Source organism: Styela clava, chromosome 11 (assembly GCF_964204865.1).
Source record: "Styela clava chromosome 11, kaStyClav1.hap1.2, whole genome shotgun sequence".
Lineage (NCBI taxonomy): Eukaryota > Metazoa > Chordata > Ascidiacea > Stolidobranchia > Styelidae > Styela > Styela clava.
The window spans coordinates 880,440-900,883 of record NC_135260.1 but is presented as its reverse complement, the minus strand read 5'-3'; the positions used below and the strand labels follow the sequence as shown (position 1 = coordinate 900,883).

Below are 20,444 nucleotides of genomic sequence, written 5' to 3'. Positions count from 1 at the left end.
GTCTGAAATATTAATCATTAAGTTCGGGTCAGGCCTGAAATGACAATCATTACGTTTGGGTCGGGCTTCTCTATCGCTGACTTTTTTGTAATAAATATGTTTTTAAAAAAATCTATGTGTGGATACTAAACAGAGGAATGAATAATAGGAATAAAACAGAGAAGAAGCTTTAATGGAATTTTCCTCTACTTTTGAATCCCAAAAATATTCTTCCAATACTTTACCATAACCGGCTCGGGTCGGGCCTGCAAATCCAGTTAATCAGGCGGGCTCAGGTCCGGTTTAATACCCACGGGCCCGATCTTACCTCTAGCGGGTACTACCGAAAGCCGGAAAAAGGGGGTTTTCATGCGCTTGGAGTGTCTAAAAAGCGTTTCAAGCTACGAAAAATTGCTACGTATGATACAGAAATATATACCGGTATTCAAAATTCTACTTTCGAAACCCTTATATCATAGTTTGAGTCCTGCTACCACGAAGCTGCATTTGAGCAGGCATTTCGTGGTACAGGTCTTACCTAAAAACCTGAATGTGTATGGAGCCTGAGCCCAGCTCAGTTGTACAAAAACGAAGCGACGGAGCTGGAGCCACTGTGATTTCGAACCATATACCTAGCCCTTGCTCTAACCCAGGGGTGGGCAAGGTTTTTTGTACCAGGGGCTTAAAAATTTTGCCCATCTATACTGGCGGGCCATGTAAGTGTGACGTGGAAAGTTACATTTTATAAACAATATTTATAATGTTACAAAGCAAACGTGAAAAACAATGAATCTCGTATATAAACTAAATTTAATCGCAATCTCACAAATTCATTGAGTTATTTTTCAGCCAAAACATCAAAATTCGGCTTTAGTTTGGTTCTGGCAGCATCAGGTGGGCCAGATTGAATTACCCGACGGGCCAGATTTGGCCCGCGGGCCATAGTTCGCCCATGTCAGATCTTTCCACTGAGACAGCGCACCCACCTATCCAGTTTTAACCATTCGTCCTCATGCGAGTTGTACCGGTATATGTTTTCAGTTCACTCATGTTTCAAACGAGTCACCAAATTTTCCCCTTCATAACAAAACATTCTAAACTAACTGGACATTGAAACTGTACTTGTAATACTGATACAAAATGGAAACATGACGGAAAGAAAATAAAGAAGGTTTTTAAATTTACAATTAGGGGGATGAAGTGGTAAGATTTTGTGGTCCCGCAAAGCGGTATAGCAGCCCTTTATATATCAGCGGCTTCGTGCATATACAGTAGGTACATGCTCATGCCTATGTTCCATGTGGCTTTTCCACTAGTAGGAAATTACCAACAGTTTATAAAAGCGAAATAAATATAAGAAATACGATACTCCCGAAGTATGTGAACCAAGATGGCGGACACCGGAACATAGTATGTGTACCATATTAGGGTCAGGACATAATTTTAGTTCTATTACGAGTTCGACGACTAGCCAAGTGGCTCCTGTAGTATTTGTACCTAAAATTATGGCCCAACCTGGTACACATGCTATGTTCCGGTGTCCGCCATCTTGGTTCACATACTTCGGGAGCACCAAAAATACTGCAGAAAGGGAACAAGAGAAAAAAACGGTAATACATGTTTAGGTAGCAAACAATTTTATAAATATCTAGGGGGAGAGGAAAGCCTAATAGACAGCTAACCCAGAATGCTTTTCAGAATAAATTGTGTACGGTCTAACATTATTTCCAAGAAATCAATTTAAATAAACATTCTTGAATTCCTTTTCTAAAAGATCTAATGCCAGATAAGTTTTTTGCAGCAAATTGGCTAAATTTGACAAAAATTAAGATTTTATTTCAATAATAGAATTTTTAAATATGGGAATATCAATAAAATTTATGTCTTATGAGTTTTATGAAAATCTCGCGACCCAAACATCGGGAAAATGTGTTTTCCGATTTGGTTTGTGTGAAATAGACAAGACACAATAAACCAATTATTTTGAGGTCAAGCCAAATGAAATGCCGCAATAATTAAGTTGCGATTGATTTTCGAAAATAAATTTCAACAGATTTGAATAACTTCGGCATGGTTCATGATTGAGTCAAGGCCCCATACTTTAAGAACCCCTGGTCGAGGAGTTAGAAAATTTTTTAATGAAATTAATGCGAATAATAGATTTCAAATGCAAAAATAATTTACTGAATTTTTTGAACGGTAAAATCATAGTAAAAGTATTACGCAGTATATTTGATATAACACATAATTTCAATATGAAAGTAAAAAATTTACAGAAAAAAAAAATTCCATTTCTCTTGAACAAAAAAAAAAAGGAATTTTAAATTCCTGCTCTTTTAAAACACACTATTTAAATTATCCAAAATACTTTTCATCCCAATTCCAATAACACCCAATAAATTCACCCATCACACTACCCAACTTTTTATGGGTCGTGGCCCCCTTCTGGAAGGTTTTAGCAATCATGCCCCCCCCCCCCAACTTTTAAACCACTAAACTACTGTAGAGAGTTTATAAACGTCTTTGAACATGGAAGAAGTCATCGTTTACCATGAACCTTGAGACATCTCTATGAAATGACTGTCACTCAAATAATGCGTAACTCAGTGAATGACTTGATTCTGCGCTCCCGAAGTATGTGAACCAAGATGGCGGACACTGGAATGTAGTATATGTACCAGGTTAGGGTTAGGTCATAATTTTATTCCAATTTTCCCTATTTTAGTTCTATCATGAGTTCGGGGACTAGCCAATCCTCTCCAAGTATTTGTACCTGAAATTATGACCTAACCTGGTACACATAGTACGTTCCTGTGTCCGCCATCTTGGTGCACATACTTCTGTAGTACCTTAGATCTTGCTACAGCATCCTTGCATTATATGTATGTGAATCACCCAGCAAAAGCAAGAAAGCAGAGATAAGCAGGAAGTCCCATAGAAAAAACAATCGATAGAACAAATTGAAACTGCAATGCAAAATTGACAAATTTGTACCAACTAATTCGAAAATGGACATAATTTTAGGATAGTGATAATGCTGATGGCCATATAAAAAGTGTGGCACCATGTTACGGATAATATTATCAATAATAGAAACACAAAGTAATGACTCATTTTTTTTAATAAAAAAGGTTTTGTGGTAACTAACTACAAAATGGGTTCATTAAGGTATAGATACATATAGTGGAGGCTGTGGAGCACAATACCATACAAGGCCCCACAGATAATAGTGCGAAAAACTTATAAATACGAAGAACTAAATCACAGATCGTTGCACCATTTTTTTTTTCAAATAAAATCTCATTTTCTAAAGCCTTGGGAAAAGCATTCAAGAGGTTATAGGTGAAGTGAGGCACCTTAGCACAACATGAATCATAGTGTCATATCATAGAAACGCTATGTACCATAGCACAACTTGTTTTGCACCATCTTCTACAAGCTTGTAGCAGCTGTAAATAGATTGCCGTGGCCATATAAGAGTTTGAGGCGGTTTGAGTGACGGAATTCGGCCATGCGTATTATGCATGGACCCTTGTATCTTCATACAATCCACACCCTAAATGAGCCCTGCGTAATATACACGGGTGCGTGTTACACGGAGAAATACAGTACCTAAAATAGTAACTTGCAGAAGCTGCAGTAAGAGTCCACTATTATCTATTAATTCAGAATTTTGAACGGAACTTGTGCAGTGCCTCAGTAAGAGCAATCAGTAATGCAAAATCCTCTTGGTAACCAGTGCAGGTCTCCAGTATGAGACATGCTAGGCCTAAGTACCGTGTTTCCCCCAAAATAAAACCTAGCCTGAATTTAAAAAATGATTTCAATATAAGCAAGGAATCTCTTCTACATGTTTTGAATGATTAATCTAAAACATGTGAGAGAGAAAGAGGTTCAGTAACCTGAGGTAAATGAAAATAAGAGACACCCCCCAAAAGTAAGCCCTAGTGTTATCTTTTGAAAGAAAATTGGAACAAGACACTATCTCATTTTCGAGGAAATGCGGCGTGAGCATTATTAATAAATACCGTATTTTTCGGCTAATAAGTCGCTTTTCTGGACCCAATTTTTTAGCATTATTTTATTTGGAGGGGGGTCTTATTGGGTGGCTATGTTTGTTTTACTTTTCATGGGGTCGCTTATTTTTGGTCTCCCAAAACATGACCAACAGAGAAGCAATTTATCTTCCCGTCTCATTGGAGGGTTATATGAAAAAACCCTCTTATTCAGTGCTAAAAATAGGCTTCGTCTTATTTGCCGGGTAGACTTATTCGTCGGGAAAACAGCTTTCATTGAGCCTGGACTTGTTTTGGTTTCCAATATGAAAGTTTGTGCAAAGACCCAGTGTGAGTCGCTAAACTTGGTTTTGTTGAATCTCCACAATCACTGCATCATTATCTCGATGCTGAGGTGAGGTTACTTCGTTTGAACTTTGGACTGAGACGTCATCATCTAATGGGGTATCCGCTGAAAAACATGAAAGTTTAATTAAAACAAATCCCAGGAGAAAGGATACTCATGAAGTATGTGAACCAAGATGGCAGACACCGGAACGTCGTATGTGTACCAGGTTAGGGATTCCAATTTTCCTTATTTTAGTTCTATTACAAGTTCGCAGACTAGTCAAGTGACTCCTGTAGTATTTGTACCAGAAATGATGGCCTAACCCTAACCTGGAACGCATACTACTAGGTTCCGGTGTCCGTCATCTTGGTTCACATACTTCGGGGGTACCGGAGAAAGTGTTTCTGTTGAAAACTTGCAAACTAATAAAATGATTTTCAGCCAGTGTTCTGAGGAACACCGGTGTTCTGTGAATGACATTCAAGGGTTTCGCATCAAATTGTTGTTTCTAATTATTTCTGACTGACATAATATGTATGATAGAAAATTTAACTCCAAAATCTATGAATCTAGTTTTAGGGTTTTATGACATCATTCTGGGGTTTTATGACATCATAACACAAAATTATTTAGCTATAAGAGATGCGAATAACCACAGATTCTCTCGATTGATATATATTGTTTATAAACAAAGATCCGTAAAAAGCTGAAATACGCACCATTCGCCTCATCAGGAGAATTACTCTTTACAAATATAACTCTGTTGTGAGCTTTGAGACGTTTCCACAGTTGAACATACACCTGGAAAAGAGGAGAGAAAGTATAAAGCAGTGGTTCCCAACCTTGACATGGGCCCCTTCCGGAGGTTTTTAGCCCTCATGTCCCCCTGTTTATCTTTATAGTGAGATTTTGATTGTTAGAATCCAAATCTCATTATGGTCAAACAATCTATGCTTAATTAACAAAGTGAAAACACCCTGTGAAATATCAGCAATGAGACTACGATTCTAGGAAGAAAGGGGAGTTTTCATGTAAAGTGAATTTAAAATTAGTTCTGCGGCTAGCATTGTGTCCCCTTCCAACTGCTCTGTGGCGCCGTTGGTTAAGAACAAGGGAGCAATCCTTTAAAATATATAGAGATGCGATGGAAGCACGTCGCGCTGGTAAGCCTTTAGCTGAGCACCGAGTTTGCTGAAAAGATCGACGAACAAACAACACAAAAAATGGTTTTCTAATCAATTGAAATTAAACACAACCACTCACTATGGCATAGACCAAAGCTGCCCAACTATTTTAACTGAAGGTCCGCATACAAAACTTCAAAAATATTTGGGTCCGGACTTTCCAGAAATTAGATTTCGGCATCAATAAACACGCAATTCCTAGGCCGACTACTGATTATTTGCTAATCAAGATTGTTTATTATGGCGTTATAGTTCTTTTCATATATATTTTTAAATCTATAGATGTGATTTTATAAAAGGAAACTTCAAAAGTGGGGCTAATGATTCAAAATAAAGAATTATGCACGGTCGGAATCGAATACCCGAAAGGTCCAGATTCGGACCGCAGTCCGCCAGTTGAGTAGCCCTGGTATAGACTAGTGGTTTTCAACCTTTCTGGTGTAAAGCAGGGATGGGCAATTACTTTTCTGAGTTGGCCAGTTACAGTTAGTAGACTTGGTTACTGGGCCGGCGACTCAAAACATTTTATTTACAACATCTGGTCCAACAGCTAGGCTAACGTTTTTATAATAAAAAGAAGCACAATGTAACACAATAGGGGTCATTACGATACCACAAGCGGTAATTTACCCACCCCTGGGTTATGTGTACCCCCAGCTAGCTGTATTATACATACCTTGCATTGTACGTACATGAACACAAGACCTCCGGTGAAGCCAATGGCGACAACGACTAGTTTGGTCCAGAATGGCCATTGAAGTTTTCCTGAAATATATTGAAGATAGATTATTATTAAGTAAACCGGCCAGATTGTAACAAAAAGTAGATGTGAGTTTGAGAATCCCTATTATAGGGGACGATTATGTGGATGGTTTGCAGGATGGTTCACGTTAACCACTAGTTGGTTATTATTAAAGCTTCGTCTTAAGTCCAAGTGAGCACGATAACCTAGTGCAGTGATTACCAACCTTATTTGTTGAATACCTTACTTCGTCTATATCAGAAGTCTTTATTTCCTCCGTACTATTCATAGAATCTATTTTAGTTTCATCTTTAATAGATCCTTAGATAGTGTTATGCCAAGTCGTAATCCCGTTCATGTATATTTCTAAAGCCTAGCTGGGAGTAAAATTTGAAAAACACCTCATAAAAAAGCAATAAGCAAAGATTCTAATTTGTCTAAAAATGGCCGCTACCTACATGTCACTTATTAGATGCTCAGAGTAAAACAATATGAAAACACTCACCAACTTTAATCTCATTGGCCGTCCTTTCAATCAATACATAGAGAGACCAAATCACACAGGTTATGGCAATGACATGGAACATAACGCTGAACATGATCTTCCTTCTCTCTGTTGTTGACATTGTTAGTTTCTTCCACTAGAAAAAAATAAAGATTTTTAGATTTTGGAGGAGTTAAAAAATGATTAGAGGGCTTGATCGTATGATGAGTCGCAGCATGTCAGTTAGTGATAAAACAGAATTGTTGAAGAGGATAAGATATTTAGTTTTCGTCTGGGGAGAGGCTTTCAGCACTCATGGCCTCCTGTTTATCGTTTCAGTGGCATTTATAGTGTTATTCTGATTGTCATATTCCAAATCCCATTATGTTCAAACAATTCATTCTCAACAAAACGAAAACACCCTGTGAAATAACCTTATCAAGCTATGAAACTGGGAAGAACAATGAGTAATCTTGTAGAGGAAAAAGTAAAATTAGTTTTGGGACCTCCTGAAGTATGTGCACCAGGATGGCGCACAACCTGAACTCAGGTTGTGTACCAGGTTATGCGACATCTTGGTGCACATACTTCAGGATTTTCCAATCTTGTGCCTAGCATTGTGGTTCCCCCCCAACCGCCTGGTGACCCCCATGGCAGGCCACGAGCCCCGGTTGAGAACTGCTTGCTTAGTGCTATATCTGCGTAATGGGGCACTTTCTGTACTTATTAGATATTACAAGACGTGGATTGCAACAAGATATCATATCGGCTTTCCCTTCACCGAGACGCATACAAAATATTTAAACCCTATGAAATAGTCAGAAAAAAAAATGTAGCAAAACACGGCTTACTGCTATACATTCATAAAGGAGTGACATTTGCTTCTGTAATTAAATGTTATTACAGGGCGTTTCTCCTTATTAAAATCAATTTTACTAAAATGGTTTGCCTGAGTAAGGTTATTAAATTAATAACCGTATTATTAAAAAATAAGTATGTGCGTGGAAAGGTGAAATATCTTATAAATAAAAAAAACTGACGTTATTACACCACATTGACAATTCACCAAAAAATTGATCGTGACTCTATGAATTGGGTTTGTCAAATAGAATAGGATTTACATATTTATCCCAGGGGAGAGGAAAGCCGATAAGACGGCTTATCCATACGACGAACCACGGCCTCTCGTCCAGTTACCATTCCAAGTCGGGTATGGGATTAGTTATATTGTTTGTTTTCGGAAGCCTGGACTTGGTGATGGAGGAAGCCGTAACCGACCAGCGGTTATGTGAACCACCATACGGCAGCGAGGAGTCCAGCAATCCTCTTGCACATAACCATCCCTGCATGGGATTCGAACCTGCGAACCCACGCAGAGTAATTAGAGGTGCGGTGTCAAGCGTATTCCTAACGCTTAGCCCGTTGAGCCACACCGACATTTGTGACCTTGTGAATTCATGCGTGAAAAGCCACCTCAGGAGTTTGAGCATTACCTACTTTTGTACTAGTGAATATTGACAAACGAACAATGAACATACTTTCCGAAAAGGCATCAACTTTAAATCCATTATAAACTGGTAACCACACAGCTCGCAGTGTCTGGAGTCTGAAATGCAAAGTATATCTGAATGACATTGGCTAAAACGAATAATATAATATTGGGTGTCCATAAAGTCCTTTTTTTTTTAAATTGCATAGGGAATTTATCGATACCATAAACTGTTTTGGCCCTCACAGATGTATTAAATGAAGTGAAAATACTTAAACAATATCTGTCTGAAATACAACAAACCTAATTGAGATATATTGAGAACTGACTTCATAACAAAATTGAAACTGTAAAGGGAATTTATGGCGGCAAGGGGCGAATACTGGTACATATAATTAAGCTGGTGGTATAATTGAATTGTTACGAATATACATGCGTTTAAACTGTGATAATGAGGTAACAATTGGCGGTAACTAAAACGCTAGGATATAAAACAAAAAGTGTTAAACATTTCACTCGAGTTCGGGGGACCATATTAAATCATGATTGCCGTGATTGTGTGAACCACTCTACATTGATAAGCCTATAATAATCGCCACAATATTCGACCCTGCAAATCAGCTACCAGTCCATGTGAAGTATAGGAATAGCAAACCAGTTTTACCTGAGCTCTTGATCCACTGTTGTAAACAAGCCTGATGAACGTAGCGTAGACTCCCACGACAATAACAAGGGGCGATCAACGGACCAATCTCTGCGTCTCCTTCACAGTGACATATTCTACAGAAATCCATCTGAAAAATGGAAAGTTGAACAAAAGTTATACTCAAATTCAATGAAAGGCTTAGTGCAACGGTGCACAACCTGCGGCCCTCGTGAAAAAATAGTGTGGCCGTCCACATACGAAATCCTATGAACAAAAAGTCAAAATATAGGATTTGGCAGCTATGCTGGCGTAGCAAAGCAAAACAGCAAAACAGAAGCGCTGCAAAAAAGTCAAACGACACGATGCCGGACAATCTGGATGGTGTATTTGCTATTGGGGATTTCCTTTCACGTTTCAGGTTGATCACACGTTTCGGCAGCCCACATGCAAGACCAAGGGAGTCATTAAATTGCTACAATGCTTTGCAAACTTTTATAGAATGAATTCATTAAAATATTTGACATTTCATTATACTTCCAGGGACAAGTAAATGGGGGTGACCGCCCCTCCCCCTCCCCAACTTTCGATTTTTTTCCAAATTGTACAACCATTATGCAACTTGCTGCAATATATCTGCTCAAGAACAGGTCCACCGAAAAGAAAAATCCGTTTAAAATGCGAATATTATACTTCCAAGTAGTCCTACATACTTCATAATTGGGCAGACTGCACCTCGCATGGGTCAAATACACGCTTATGATGTCATAAAAGTCAAAAAATTCGCCCGCCTTCAACCCCTGGAGGCCGTATTGAATACAAATAAATGCAATGTGGACGCCAAAAGCAAAAAGGTTGTGCACCCCTGGCTTAGTGGATGTCCAAAATGAATCAAATATATTCAAAATTCGGTACTCCCGAAGTATGGGAACCAAGATGGCGGCCACCGGAGCGCAGTATGTGTACCAGGTTAGGATTAGGCCATAATTTCAGGTACAAATACTAGGGGAGTCACTTGGCTAGTCGTCGAACTCGTAATGGAACTAAAATAAAGAAAAAGGGAAATAAAATTATGGCCTAACCCTGACTGGTACACACACTACATTCCGGTGTCCGCCATCTTAGTTCACATACTTCGGGAGCACTCAAAATTCATTATATTGGATTCGATAAAGTAAATATTTGAATTTAGCAATAATTTAGAACATTTTTATTCAATAATCGAGGATTTTGAATCGTTAGACAACCAGATCAAAATGTTTGATATCTCAACTGGTAAAAAACAACACTGAGAAATCAATGACCTTTTATATTTGTGTCGTTTAAGATGTAAGCAAAATATTAATATATGTATCCAAAATAGTAAAATATACAGTTTTGGCCATCTTTGCTTAGTGGTTAATTAAAGCGTAAACTTTTGACCCAACTGTGTCAGCATCACAGATTCAAAATCTCAGCATTAAATTCCTGTGCTCACCACATTAACCAGGGTGTAATGCAGCTGCCACAGAGCAGTTGAAGGAGGGCCACAATGCCAGGTGCAAAACTGATTTTACTTTTTCCTCGACACGAAAACTCCCCGTTATTCCTAGTTTAATTGCTAAATAAAGTGATTTCACAGGGTGTTTTCACTTTGTTGAGCATGAATTGTTTGAACATAATGGGATTTGGAATGTATCAATCAAAATAACCCTATAAAAATGGAATGATAAACAGGGGGCCAAGGCCTCCAAGATGGCAGCCAAGCCAAGATGGCTCAGGCCATAAAAGATTGGGATCCACTGGTGTAATGAATTTGATATGTAATGCTGAACAAAAAGACTTTCGCTAGAGGTCATTACTTATCGATTTTAATCGGTAAGTATGTTGATAGGTATTTGTCTGTCTGTCTGTTAGATGCACGCGATATCTCACGAAAGCGAGATTGAATCTGCTCCAGATTTTGCATGTGCATTCATCATATGTCGAACCAAAAGCCTATTGATTTTGGACGAATTGTGTCGTATAATTAGCGAGTTATCAATCAATTAGTGATCAAGTGATCTAGATTTTTGTAAAGCGAGAGAATTTTGAGATCCGCCGAGTGTGTGTGCGATGCGCAGTGCGCAAGTTACAAGATCGGATGAATCAAAACCGCAGTTTCTGTTTTGGGGGATCCCCTAACTCTCGATCGATAAGTCTTCGGTTTCCAACCGATATTCTCGTTTACATCTCAGTCCCTTTACACAACTTGATGTTAAGTAGGCGAACAAAATTAGTTAACTCCATATTGGTACGCGTACTTCTGAAGCGCCCAGAAAAACATCAATAAACACTAAAGTGTATCACAGGAATAGGTATTATTGATTCCACCTACACAACCTATGACCATAACATGCAGCTGTCATTCATAAAATCAATGAGAATAATCAATATAATAAGAAGCAAATGCTATTTTCAAATCTAATTTCCGCTTATGCATTATACTTATTGAATAAAAATTATGAGTTTTGTTGCTATTTATGGGTTTCTAGTTGATGTTGAGTGCTTATGGTACTTGAATATTATAATAGGTTTTGCTATTTATGGGATGTATAATATGGGGGTTGTAATGAACAGGTACTGTCGTAGTGTGTGTACCAGGTTAGGGTTAGGCCATACTTTTATTTCGATTTTCCATATTTTAGTTCTATTACGAGTTCGGGACTGTCTGTGTTAGCCAAGTGAATTGATGTAAAGTAGGCAACTTGATGTAAAGTAGGCAAACAAAATTGGTTACCTTCATATTGGTACACATACTTCTGGAGGGCCCAAAATCCACTAATTCACTATTCTGAATACATCTTAAAACAAAAGAGAGATGCCCAAATATATGAACATGAAGGCCAAAACAACGTAGTACGGCATGTAATCTTTTATAGAAGAATACCAGTCACTATTTTTGACGGCGTCATGGCAAGGTATATTTTGATTAGTAGACCTGAAATCTCATTTTGATCAAACAATTCAAGCATAAGAGGTGAAAACACCCTGTAAAATAAATTTATCGGGTAATGGAACTAGGAAGAATGAGGAATTTTCTTACACAGGGAAAAGTATGCAAACAAAATTGCATTATTAAAATCAGTTTTGCATCTAGTATTGGGGTCTCCTTCAATTGGTCTGTGCTTCTTTTAGGTGGCCAAGAGCTCTAACTAGAGTTCAAATTTCACAAAATGTGCTTCATACAAGTTATTCGACATTCAGTCAAATATTAATTAATGTTTGTCTCCTCAAATCCCATGAGATTTGCTTTAACTCGACTGATAAACGCATGCCAATGTTATTAAATCTTATTCTTCAACATCATCATTGCGGATCTCGAAGGTCACAATTTTTGCATTATCAGTTTTTCACATTTTCACTCGCATAATCTAGCAACAAAAAGCATTTGTTTCCCCTGTTGCCGACACCATTGTGACACAACAATGTCTATCTCCACAGGAGATATTGGTATCTTAGGCTACACCAAAGCCCCTACTGAAAATTCATTAGGCAACTCTTTTCTCGCACAAATGATCTGATTCAAGACAACATAAGTATGGCACCAGATATTTTGTTTGTGGCATTATTGTTATTAACGGTGGCATTATTAAATATAATTTGTGAGATCACCATAACAAAGTGTGGCAAAGTGACTCGTTGTTAACAGTGGCATCTGTATTATTATTTGTGGCATTATGATAATAAAGCGACAAATTTGCCACGATTTATGGCAGCGGCATTACCACTAAAAACCCATTACTAATTCCACTAGACGTCCCCACAAGGCATTAATAATTCAAAGAATTCCAACGTGGCATATGCTCAGTGACATCTACGGCATGAGAGAAAGCTAAGATATACATCCTTGCATTATTCATGAATTGCTAACATGAAGAATTGAAAAATTTAAAATTCAATTTGGATGAGAACCCAAGGTCAAAGATGATTGAATTTGTTTTAGACATTTCTGCCCGTGCCTTGAGCAAATTTAACGATTCATGTTACGTTAAAAATCGAAATTTCACTCGCTCGTTGCAGCAATAACTCTGGATGCCATGTTACGTTGTCAATATATGATTACATCCTAGTTTTTAGGCATTTCCACGCCTTTTCCTCCTAACAGGGGCCCAATTTAGAACAAATATGATATTTCTCATTCTCAGACTATAGGGAATAGCAAAAATATTTGAATTTAGCTAGCCTTGCCATCACACATACAGCTCAATATCTTAATCACTATCTTGATCAATCCTAATTTTATACCCAGAGGAATCCATTAATTGAAGATGGGAACCACATCAATCATAGTATGGGACTTCAATTAATATGTTCTTGGAACATCATGGGAGAAATGAACTCAGTTTAAACAAAATTTAAAATCATCTAAAAAAGGTCCAAAACAAACAAGTATTCAATTTGAATGAGAAAATCTGTTTACGGTGCAAAATAAAATTAAAGTCTGACTTATAGTGCGTAAAATACTGTTCCTGAAAACCTTATTTTGTTGCTGTATTTGCAACTAAAGTTAGAAAATGATAAGGTTTCAGAGCGCAGCCAGGATGGGTCTCAAAACCGAGTTGGAAATTGTCATCTAACGAATTCTCAAATTAATTAATTAGGCCGCGGGTTGGCTGCAAGTACAGAGCTCTGTTCAGAGTAAAAACATAAAATCCTGATTGAATTTCAACTTACCAGAGTGCTTTGAGTAGGGTATGTGCAAATTGAAGCCGAGTCTGATACACTTTTTGTGAGTTTTTTCGAATTTATTTCCTCCCCGTTTGTAGTTCCCCCTTTTTCGTTGTCTTTTAAAGACCTTTGTGATGACATAATACTTTTGCAATCACAAAACATCTCATCTGAGCTTGTGATACTATTCTCATTATCAGTGACGTCACTAGAGTTTTCTTCGGCATCGTGTTCACATTCTGTGACACCGATACCATTTTTCGTGACACAGTCACATTTATCTGTGGTATCTTTTATGGTAGAAGCGCAAATACATTCTGTGCATTTTTGTGCAGAAATATGTCCATCACAGGTATTATCGTGATTTTTTTTTTCAATGGCGTTGCCATGGCCACTCGTTACACTTAGGTCAGTTGAAATATTTGAGCTACTGTTCGTTTGGGTTTGGTCTACTGGGCAAGTTCTTTGGCCATTACAATTAGAGACCTGAGGTGAAGAATTTTCTTGGGGTGTATTTCCTCTCTTAATATTATGTTTACATGAGTGACAAGTAACAGTCTTAACCGTGGCACCATCTGTACTATCCATGGCCTCACCATGGTCATAGTCACTTCGATTTGTGGCACCACGAGAAAACTTTATTGTGTAGTCATTTCTATTTGTGACATCACTATTACCATCTGTGGCATATTCATTTTTACTTGAGGCATTGTTGTCGACAATGACATCACTTTTCCGATCTGTGACACCATTGGGATGGCTCAAGACTTGTTCGGTGACAGTTTTCACTTGATTTGGTGCATCCTCCCTGGCATTTCCTGGTGAATCCATTATTTATTCCTTGTTTGCAATCAATTGAGGAAAAATTCTGTCAAACAAACAAAAAGAGTCAGGATACCCATGCTTGTCCAATACAGTACAGTGCAACACACACTTCCAGTGGACATGGCATGAACCATTTATGCGCGCTTTATTCCTATCTGACAATGTCACAAAGCTTGCCAAAATATCGTTACAGTTGCCCCAAATAGCGTCTCCCAGATCGGGATAGTTTCAACGAGGAAATGAGTGAGATTATGACTTTATTATATACAACATAGCTTGCTTAATTTTGGGTGACTGTCTGAGATTTGCACAGGCGTCCTTATATTTTGGCAGGCATCATTACGTCACTGTGACATTGTGGTGTTGCTATTTTTGGATGACCTAGTCAGATGGACGTCAGGAATGACATATCCAAAAATTTTAAACCAAGACAACTAGAAGGACCTATGGTAATACCTTATCTCGGGAGTAATTATCCCCAGTTTGGGAACCACTGCCTAGACAAAGTCAAACTGAAATATTCCACTCCGTCCAAACTGCAGCGGCTCTTAAACATAAGAGCATCTGCTTGTACAGAGCCTTGTTCAGAGTAACCAGTGTATAAAGCATAAAAAATTAAATTCTACCTTATGTATTGAAGATTCCTATCTTGTTAGGACTGGACCCAATTCAATAGGGACACGCCGGTTGTAGATAACTAGTTTAAATATTTAATAATTAAGCCATATTATCTGTAAAAATTGGTAAGTTTTTATAATCATAGATGGTACGACTGCTTTATTATGTGCTGAACCCCCAGTCACCAGTAACTGTCCAGAATGGGGGTCAGGGCAGTAGCATTACGGGGGTCCTTTTTTGAAATGTAAAAACAAGCACTTTTTTTGTATCATACATAGTATTTTTTTTTCCATTTCAGCCCCCCCCCCCATTGAAAACTCCTGGCTACACCCCTGATGGGGTTATTTAAGAGATTAATCGGTTCAGATGCATGAACTTGATGGTGAAGAATGCCGTAACTGACTGGTGATATTGAAACAAACATACGATTTCTACGAGTTATGCAAACTTTTTTCGCATAAGACATGACCTCCATATTTACCCTGATTAGAAATAATGATGAAAAAGATATGGCCATATAGCAAATCATATTCTATTGCCATCTCAAGTAAGGGATGGCGGTTTATGGGAATCGCTATTTGTTACACATGCGTTGACTTTAATATGGAGGAAGCCGTAACTGATAAGCAGTTATGTAAATCAAAGTGTATTGTGTAGATAGTTATTTTTGGATATACAGTAAATATCTTCCACAGTATTCAAACCTGCAAACCGATGCAGAGTATATAGACATGCAGTAAGCAAAGGCGTTACTAATGCTTACCACAAAAACCTAAACCTCAAAACCAGTATTTCCTGTGTGATATTAACACCAATTGCGTCATAAGTCGTTTTCCGGAGAAATAAAAACAACATATTACCGTATACACGATTTGCATATGTTGAATATTGAGAATGATTTGATAATTCTCCATTTGTATTTTCAGAAGATAAAAATGAAAGTTGGTTTGCTATACAATAATTTTTTAATTGGTCAAACCGTGGCAGAGCTCAAATAAAATTATCTTGAAAAATGAAAAAATTTCAACTTGATATAATTCCTGAAGTTCACAAATTTAGTTCCTTATTAGGAATTCAGTAATTCAGTTAACAAATCATTTGATAAGGTAATGAGAAAAAGTCTTTAACAGTTTCTCTATTTTTACAGTTTTTTTTACAAAAAGGCCATTTAGTGTAATAACGAAATTCCAATCGCCATCGAATATGACCAGTTTTGCATATATTTGAATATAAATTGATTTGAAACACACTAATCCTTGTGGGATCTATTTTTTCTAGTTTTAATAGTTATCATAATTTTAAAAAAAGTGTCTATTCAGATCAACCGTAAACTTTAATAAGCTTCCTGAATGATATGAACAAAGTATACATCTTGAGTCTTTTTCCGGTGACTGCAAACAAAACATTGCACTGTGGTTCGCCTTGTTTCTGGAGAAATGATCACAACGCCCAAAGCAATGACTGTGCCGGTCTGGCTATTTCAATAAGGGTGGGGGGTACGGTTTCTTCTCTTTATTAACCCCACTGGTTTAAATCCTAAGAGATAGAAGGTACGCGCATGATGCTAATAATTAGGATTACGATTGCCATCAGCCCATCACACTTTGGTAATCATGATATTATAGCAACCGTACTTCTGACGCTGATGCCAAGGTCTTCCTTTGGGCCAATGACTTCATGATGACGACACGTCTCATGTTTCATTTTGTTGAACAGTTCAGAAAGCGTGTGTTTATGGAAGGATGCCTTAGTTTAGCAGAAATGAAATCATAGTTGATTGCTTGAAATGAATATAATCCAAAGTGGATGAAGCAGTGGTTTTCAACCGATGTTCCGCGACACCCTAGGATTCTGCCAGTACAGTCCAGGGGCTCCACTAGACATCATACAAATTCAAGAGCCCATAATAGTGGTTTGAACCTTTTTTGCGTCGCAACCCCCTTCGGATATTTTCTAACATGCCCCGACCCCTTCCACAATATATGCTGTATTTAAATTAAAACTGATAGGTCCTAGAAAAAAGAATATTAAGCTTCAATGCGTTTTCTGCAAAATAGTTCAAATACTATCAATTATTTTAATATCAGAGTATCCTAAAAATTAATTTGTTCTATAACTGCCTTTGAGTGCACTATCATTCCTATTCAATGAGTATTTTTAGCGTATTTTCTGTCTATCAGGCCAATTTTCAAGACCTTTGGTTTTTGGCCAGAAAATACCGGAGCTGCCACATCTACAAACATTTCCTGCCGCAACCACAAATTCAATGAGGGAATTCAATAAAAAAATGGTAGCCACAGAATCATAGTCAAATTAATGCGTGCTGTCAATAATTAAGATGTCATGGAGGTGGTAAGAGTGTTCTGAAGTGGGAGACCTTGATTGGGATTGTTCAACCCAAAACCTTAAAAATTGGTTTCTATTGTTTCTCAATTTTCTACCCAAGAATAAATAAATTTATTTCACATCTACCGGTAATTAGGATAAATTTATAGAATAAAGTCATACATAAAATTATTTTGTTCTGCGACCTCCCGAAAAGTCGCGGCCCCCAGGTTGGGAACCACTAAGTCTATATTGTTGCATGTATAATGTTCAACCATAATTAAATACTTATAAATTTGCAATTTTACTTTCTACACTTTAAAGATCATTTTGTTTTGTCGGTATTAGATTTCCTTTTATATATGTTTGAAGTTAACAATCAGGGCAATTAAAATATTTCACAGGGGGTTCCTTAAGCCTCTGCATTGTTTCATTGGGGGGTGTTCTGCCCCACCAAAAAGGTTGGAAACCAACGAGTTTACTACGCTATCGTCGCAAATTAAATATTCCTGGCCAAATCCCATGCCAACCTTATTTTCACATCCATCTTTACGAAATATAGCGTCTTAAAAACAAGTGCCTGCCTGTATAAGGCTTCCGTAAAGCGAAGTAGATAAAGCAAATAACCCACCCTTCTCTATCTATGCCCCCTTATGACAACCACAGGTCCTAAGTTTCGCTAATGAAAATGTTTTCATTTGGTCATTCCTGACTTGTTTTGCCTGTATTATCATTCACATATTACATCCATATTTCAACTCATAAATCATGTAGTAAACAGTATCGATTAAATATTAAGTAATGGTGAACGGCAGATAGTGTAAACACTGTAGTGAAGATTAACAAAAGTGTCCCAGAAGTCTTAAATTATCAATATCCATGGAAAGATAGCAAAAACCAATTTACTATTCCGACCGAATGTATATAAATGTGAATTTTAAATATGAAATTTAATTTTCAAAAAAGGACGTCAATTTATCGCATGAGTTTGAAATAGGAAAAGCTTGAATACTCGATATAGGCATAATTAGGACAGATAGCCTATTTTTCTAATTCTAAAATTTTAACGAAAACACAGTGCAGCAAATATTATTATTGGAAAAATAAGGAAACAGCAAACCGAAAAAACCTTTAATTTCACCCCAGTAATTGACAATCTCCCCAGGATTTGACAGCACAGGTACATTCATACTAGCATAAGAATATTCTGGCCAGGCCAAATCTTCTATATGTAAGAGAAGCTTCACAAAGTACACTGAACCAAAAAATCTATATTTTGCAAGATAACATTTCACTCCAGTAATTGACAACCTCCCCCGGCTTTGACAGCATAGATACATTCATTTAAGCATAAGAATATTCTGGCCAGTAACAGTTCAATAACACTCCTGAAGGTTCCCTAACCACACCATGGCAAAAAATCTATACCTTGCTACCTTCAATCCAGTAATTGACAATCCTCGCGGCTACTCATTTATTATTGATTAGAAGTATTGATTACCTGATGTCTACCTTGAACTAATGCTTTTGGTTAGATTGCCTTTCGAACAGTATGGGGGGCCAATATTGAATGATTCGGCGCAGCGATGTGGCTCATCGTGCTAAGCGTTTAGGAATACGCACGCCACCGTACCTCTGATAACTCTACGTGGGTTCGCAGGTTCAAATCCCACGCAGGGATGGTTAGGTGCGAGAGTATTGCTGGACTCTTCGCTGCCGTAGGGTGGTTCACGTAACCGCTGGTGCTCCATGCTTCCGAAAACAAATAACTAACTAATCCCATACTAGAAATAGACTGGTAACCGGACGAGAGGCCGTGGTTCGCCATATGGTTAAGCCGTCTTATCGTCATTCCTCTCCCCCGGGATAAATATGTAAATCCTATCCTATCCAATGCTGATCAGGAATTTTGATATTTAGTCGGTGAGAGGTGAGCCATCTTATGGTGAACTACCGGTAATCCCTCCCATGTATTGGAGGCCAATATTAAACAAGAGAGAGAATGAGAGATGCTTAAATATATGGACATGGAGTCCAAAACAAAGTACCGGACAAGAGGTCGTGATTTGCCATGTGTTCAATAAGCTGTCTTATCGCCTTCACACTTCCTCGGGTCACTCTTGGCAGAATAAAAACCATATTCCAGCAAAAAATAAAAATATAGCGAAGTTTGGTTGAAATATCAGATCTCATAAATTTGATTCATAGAAAATTTTGGAATAAATATAAAATTAATAGCCTTCTAGAGAAAAATACAATCTTCAACCATTGAAAATTAAAAAGCAATTGGTTCATTAGTGAATGAAAAAAAGACTATTTTTCCATAACAACAACAACATGAAACGATCCATATGTACGCTTCGTTTCCAATAATTTACTATTGAGACCTCAACGTTAAATTTGAAAAAGCTGTCCTGAACTCAGCTGAGGTTTCAAACCAGATACTGGTTAGTCTTATGGTGAACCACGATCAAGGATTTGCTCGTGTATAATATAGTATCTCAATAGATTGCTATTCAAAAATTTTATCTTGTCTGATTTCGATTTTGAATGCAGTACTCTAAATAAATTTAGTTGAACTCATATTGAATTTAATCTTAGAAAAGCTTTCAAACGTCTCAATAATTATAATAGTTTTGATTCTTGCTACAGTATCCTGACACTCAATGCCACTACACAAAGGCACAATGAAGGTGTGAAAATAATTTAAAATTAAGTATCTGATGGCTTGGCCTCAATTGAACTCCCATAAATGACAAGGTGACAAAAAGCAGTTTGTTAGAGCTGGACTCGATTAAAGGAGATTCCTTTGACCAGTCAACGAGAGATCTCACTAACAGATGTTTCGGCCCATGTAAGATGGAGTGTGGAGTCACGATTATAAACAATATGCAACACGATAGAAGATGATCACTTCGTTAATAAAAGTGATGTACTTCGTTATTTATTATTTCCATTTAGTTAAGGATTTTCATCATTACAACCAAAATTTAAAGTCAGAAAGTTCCCGAGCAAACACCATATGTACATACAGACATATGGTTCGACTTACAACTTACAACTAGGAGTTTTTTTATTCATTCCTTATTTGCATACAGTACATACGTTTAACTGTGAATCTT

At 37.5% G+C, this 20,444-nt stretch overlaps 1 protein-coding gene across 2 annotated transcripts; it reads right to left on the bottom strand.

Annotated features, from left to right (window-relative positions):
• Positions 1-1,030: 1,030 nt before the first annotated feature.
• Positions 1,031-15,141, bottom strand: LOC120347588 (uncharacterized). 2 transcript variants are annotated; one of them, XR_013478931.1, is made up of 9 exons: positions 15,006-15,141; positions 13,561-14,422; positions 8,887-9,016; positions 8,272-8,339; positions 6,755-6,890; positions 6,184-6,272; positions 5,043-5,124; positions 3,855-4,446; positions 1,031-3,783 (listed from the first exon to the last, which is right to left on the bottom strand). XR_013478931.1 is itself a non-coding variant. In XM_039417627.2 (8 exons), the coding sequence occupies exons 2-8, from the start codon at positions 14,383-14,385 to the stop codon at positions 4,334-4,336; spliced, it is 1,443 nt and encodes a 480-aa protein (XP_039273561.2). In that variant the 5' UTR covers positions 14,386-14,422; positions 15,006-15,141; the 3' UTR covers positions 1,031-4,333. The 2 variants fall into 2 exon arrangements, 1 of the variants encoding a protein (XP_039273561.2); XM_039417627.2 differs by having other exon boundaries at positions 1,031-4,446.
• Between the last annotated feature and the right edge of the window lie 5,303 nt (positions 15,142-20,444).

Excerpts from the sequence above, each read along its gene's own strand:
- LOC120347588 (XM_039417627.2), bottom strand. The coding sequence starts at position 14,385 with ATGGATTCACCAGGAAATGCCAGGGAGGATGCACCAAATCAAGTGAAA. Across the intron at positions 9,017-13,560 it reads ACCCTACTCAAAGCACTCTG|ATGGATTTCTGTAGAATATG; the intron begins GTAAGTTGAAAT and ends TCCATTTTTCAG. Across the intron at positions 6,273-6,754 it reads GGCCAATGAGATTAAAGTTG|GAAAACTTCAATGGCCATTC; the intron begins GTGAGTGTTTTC and ends AATATATTTCAG.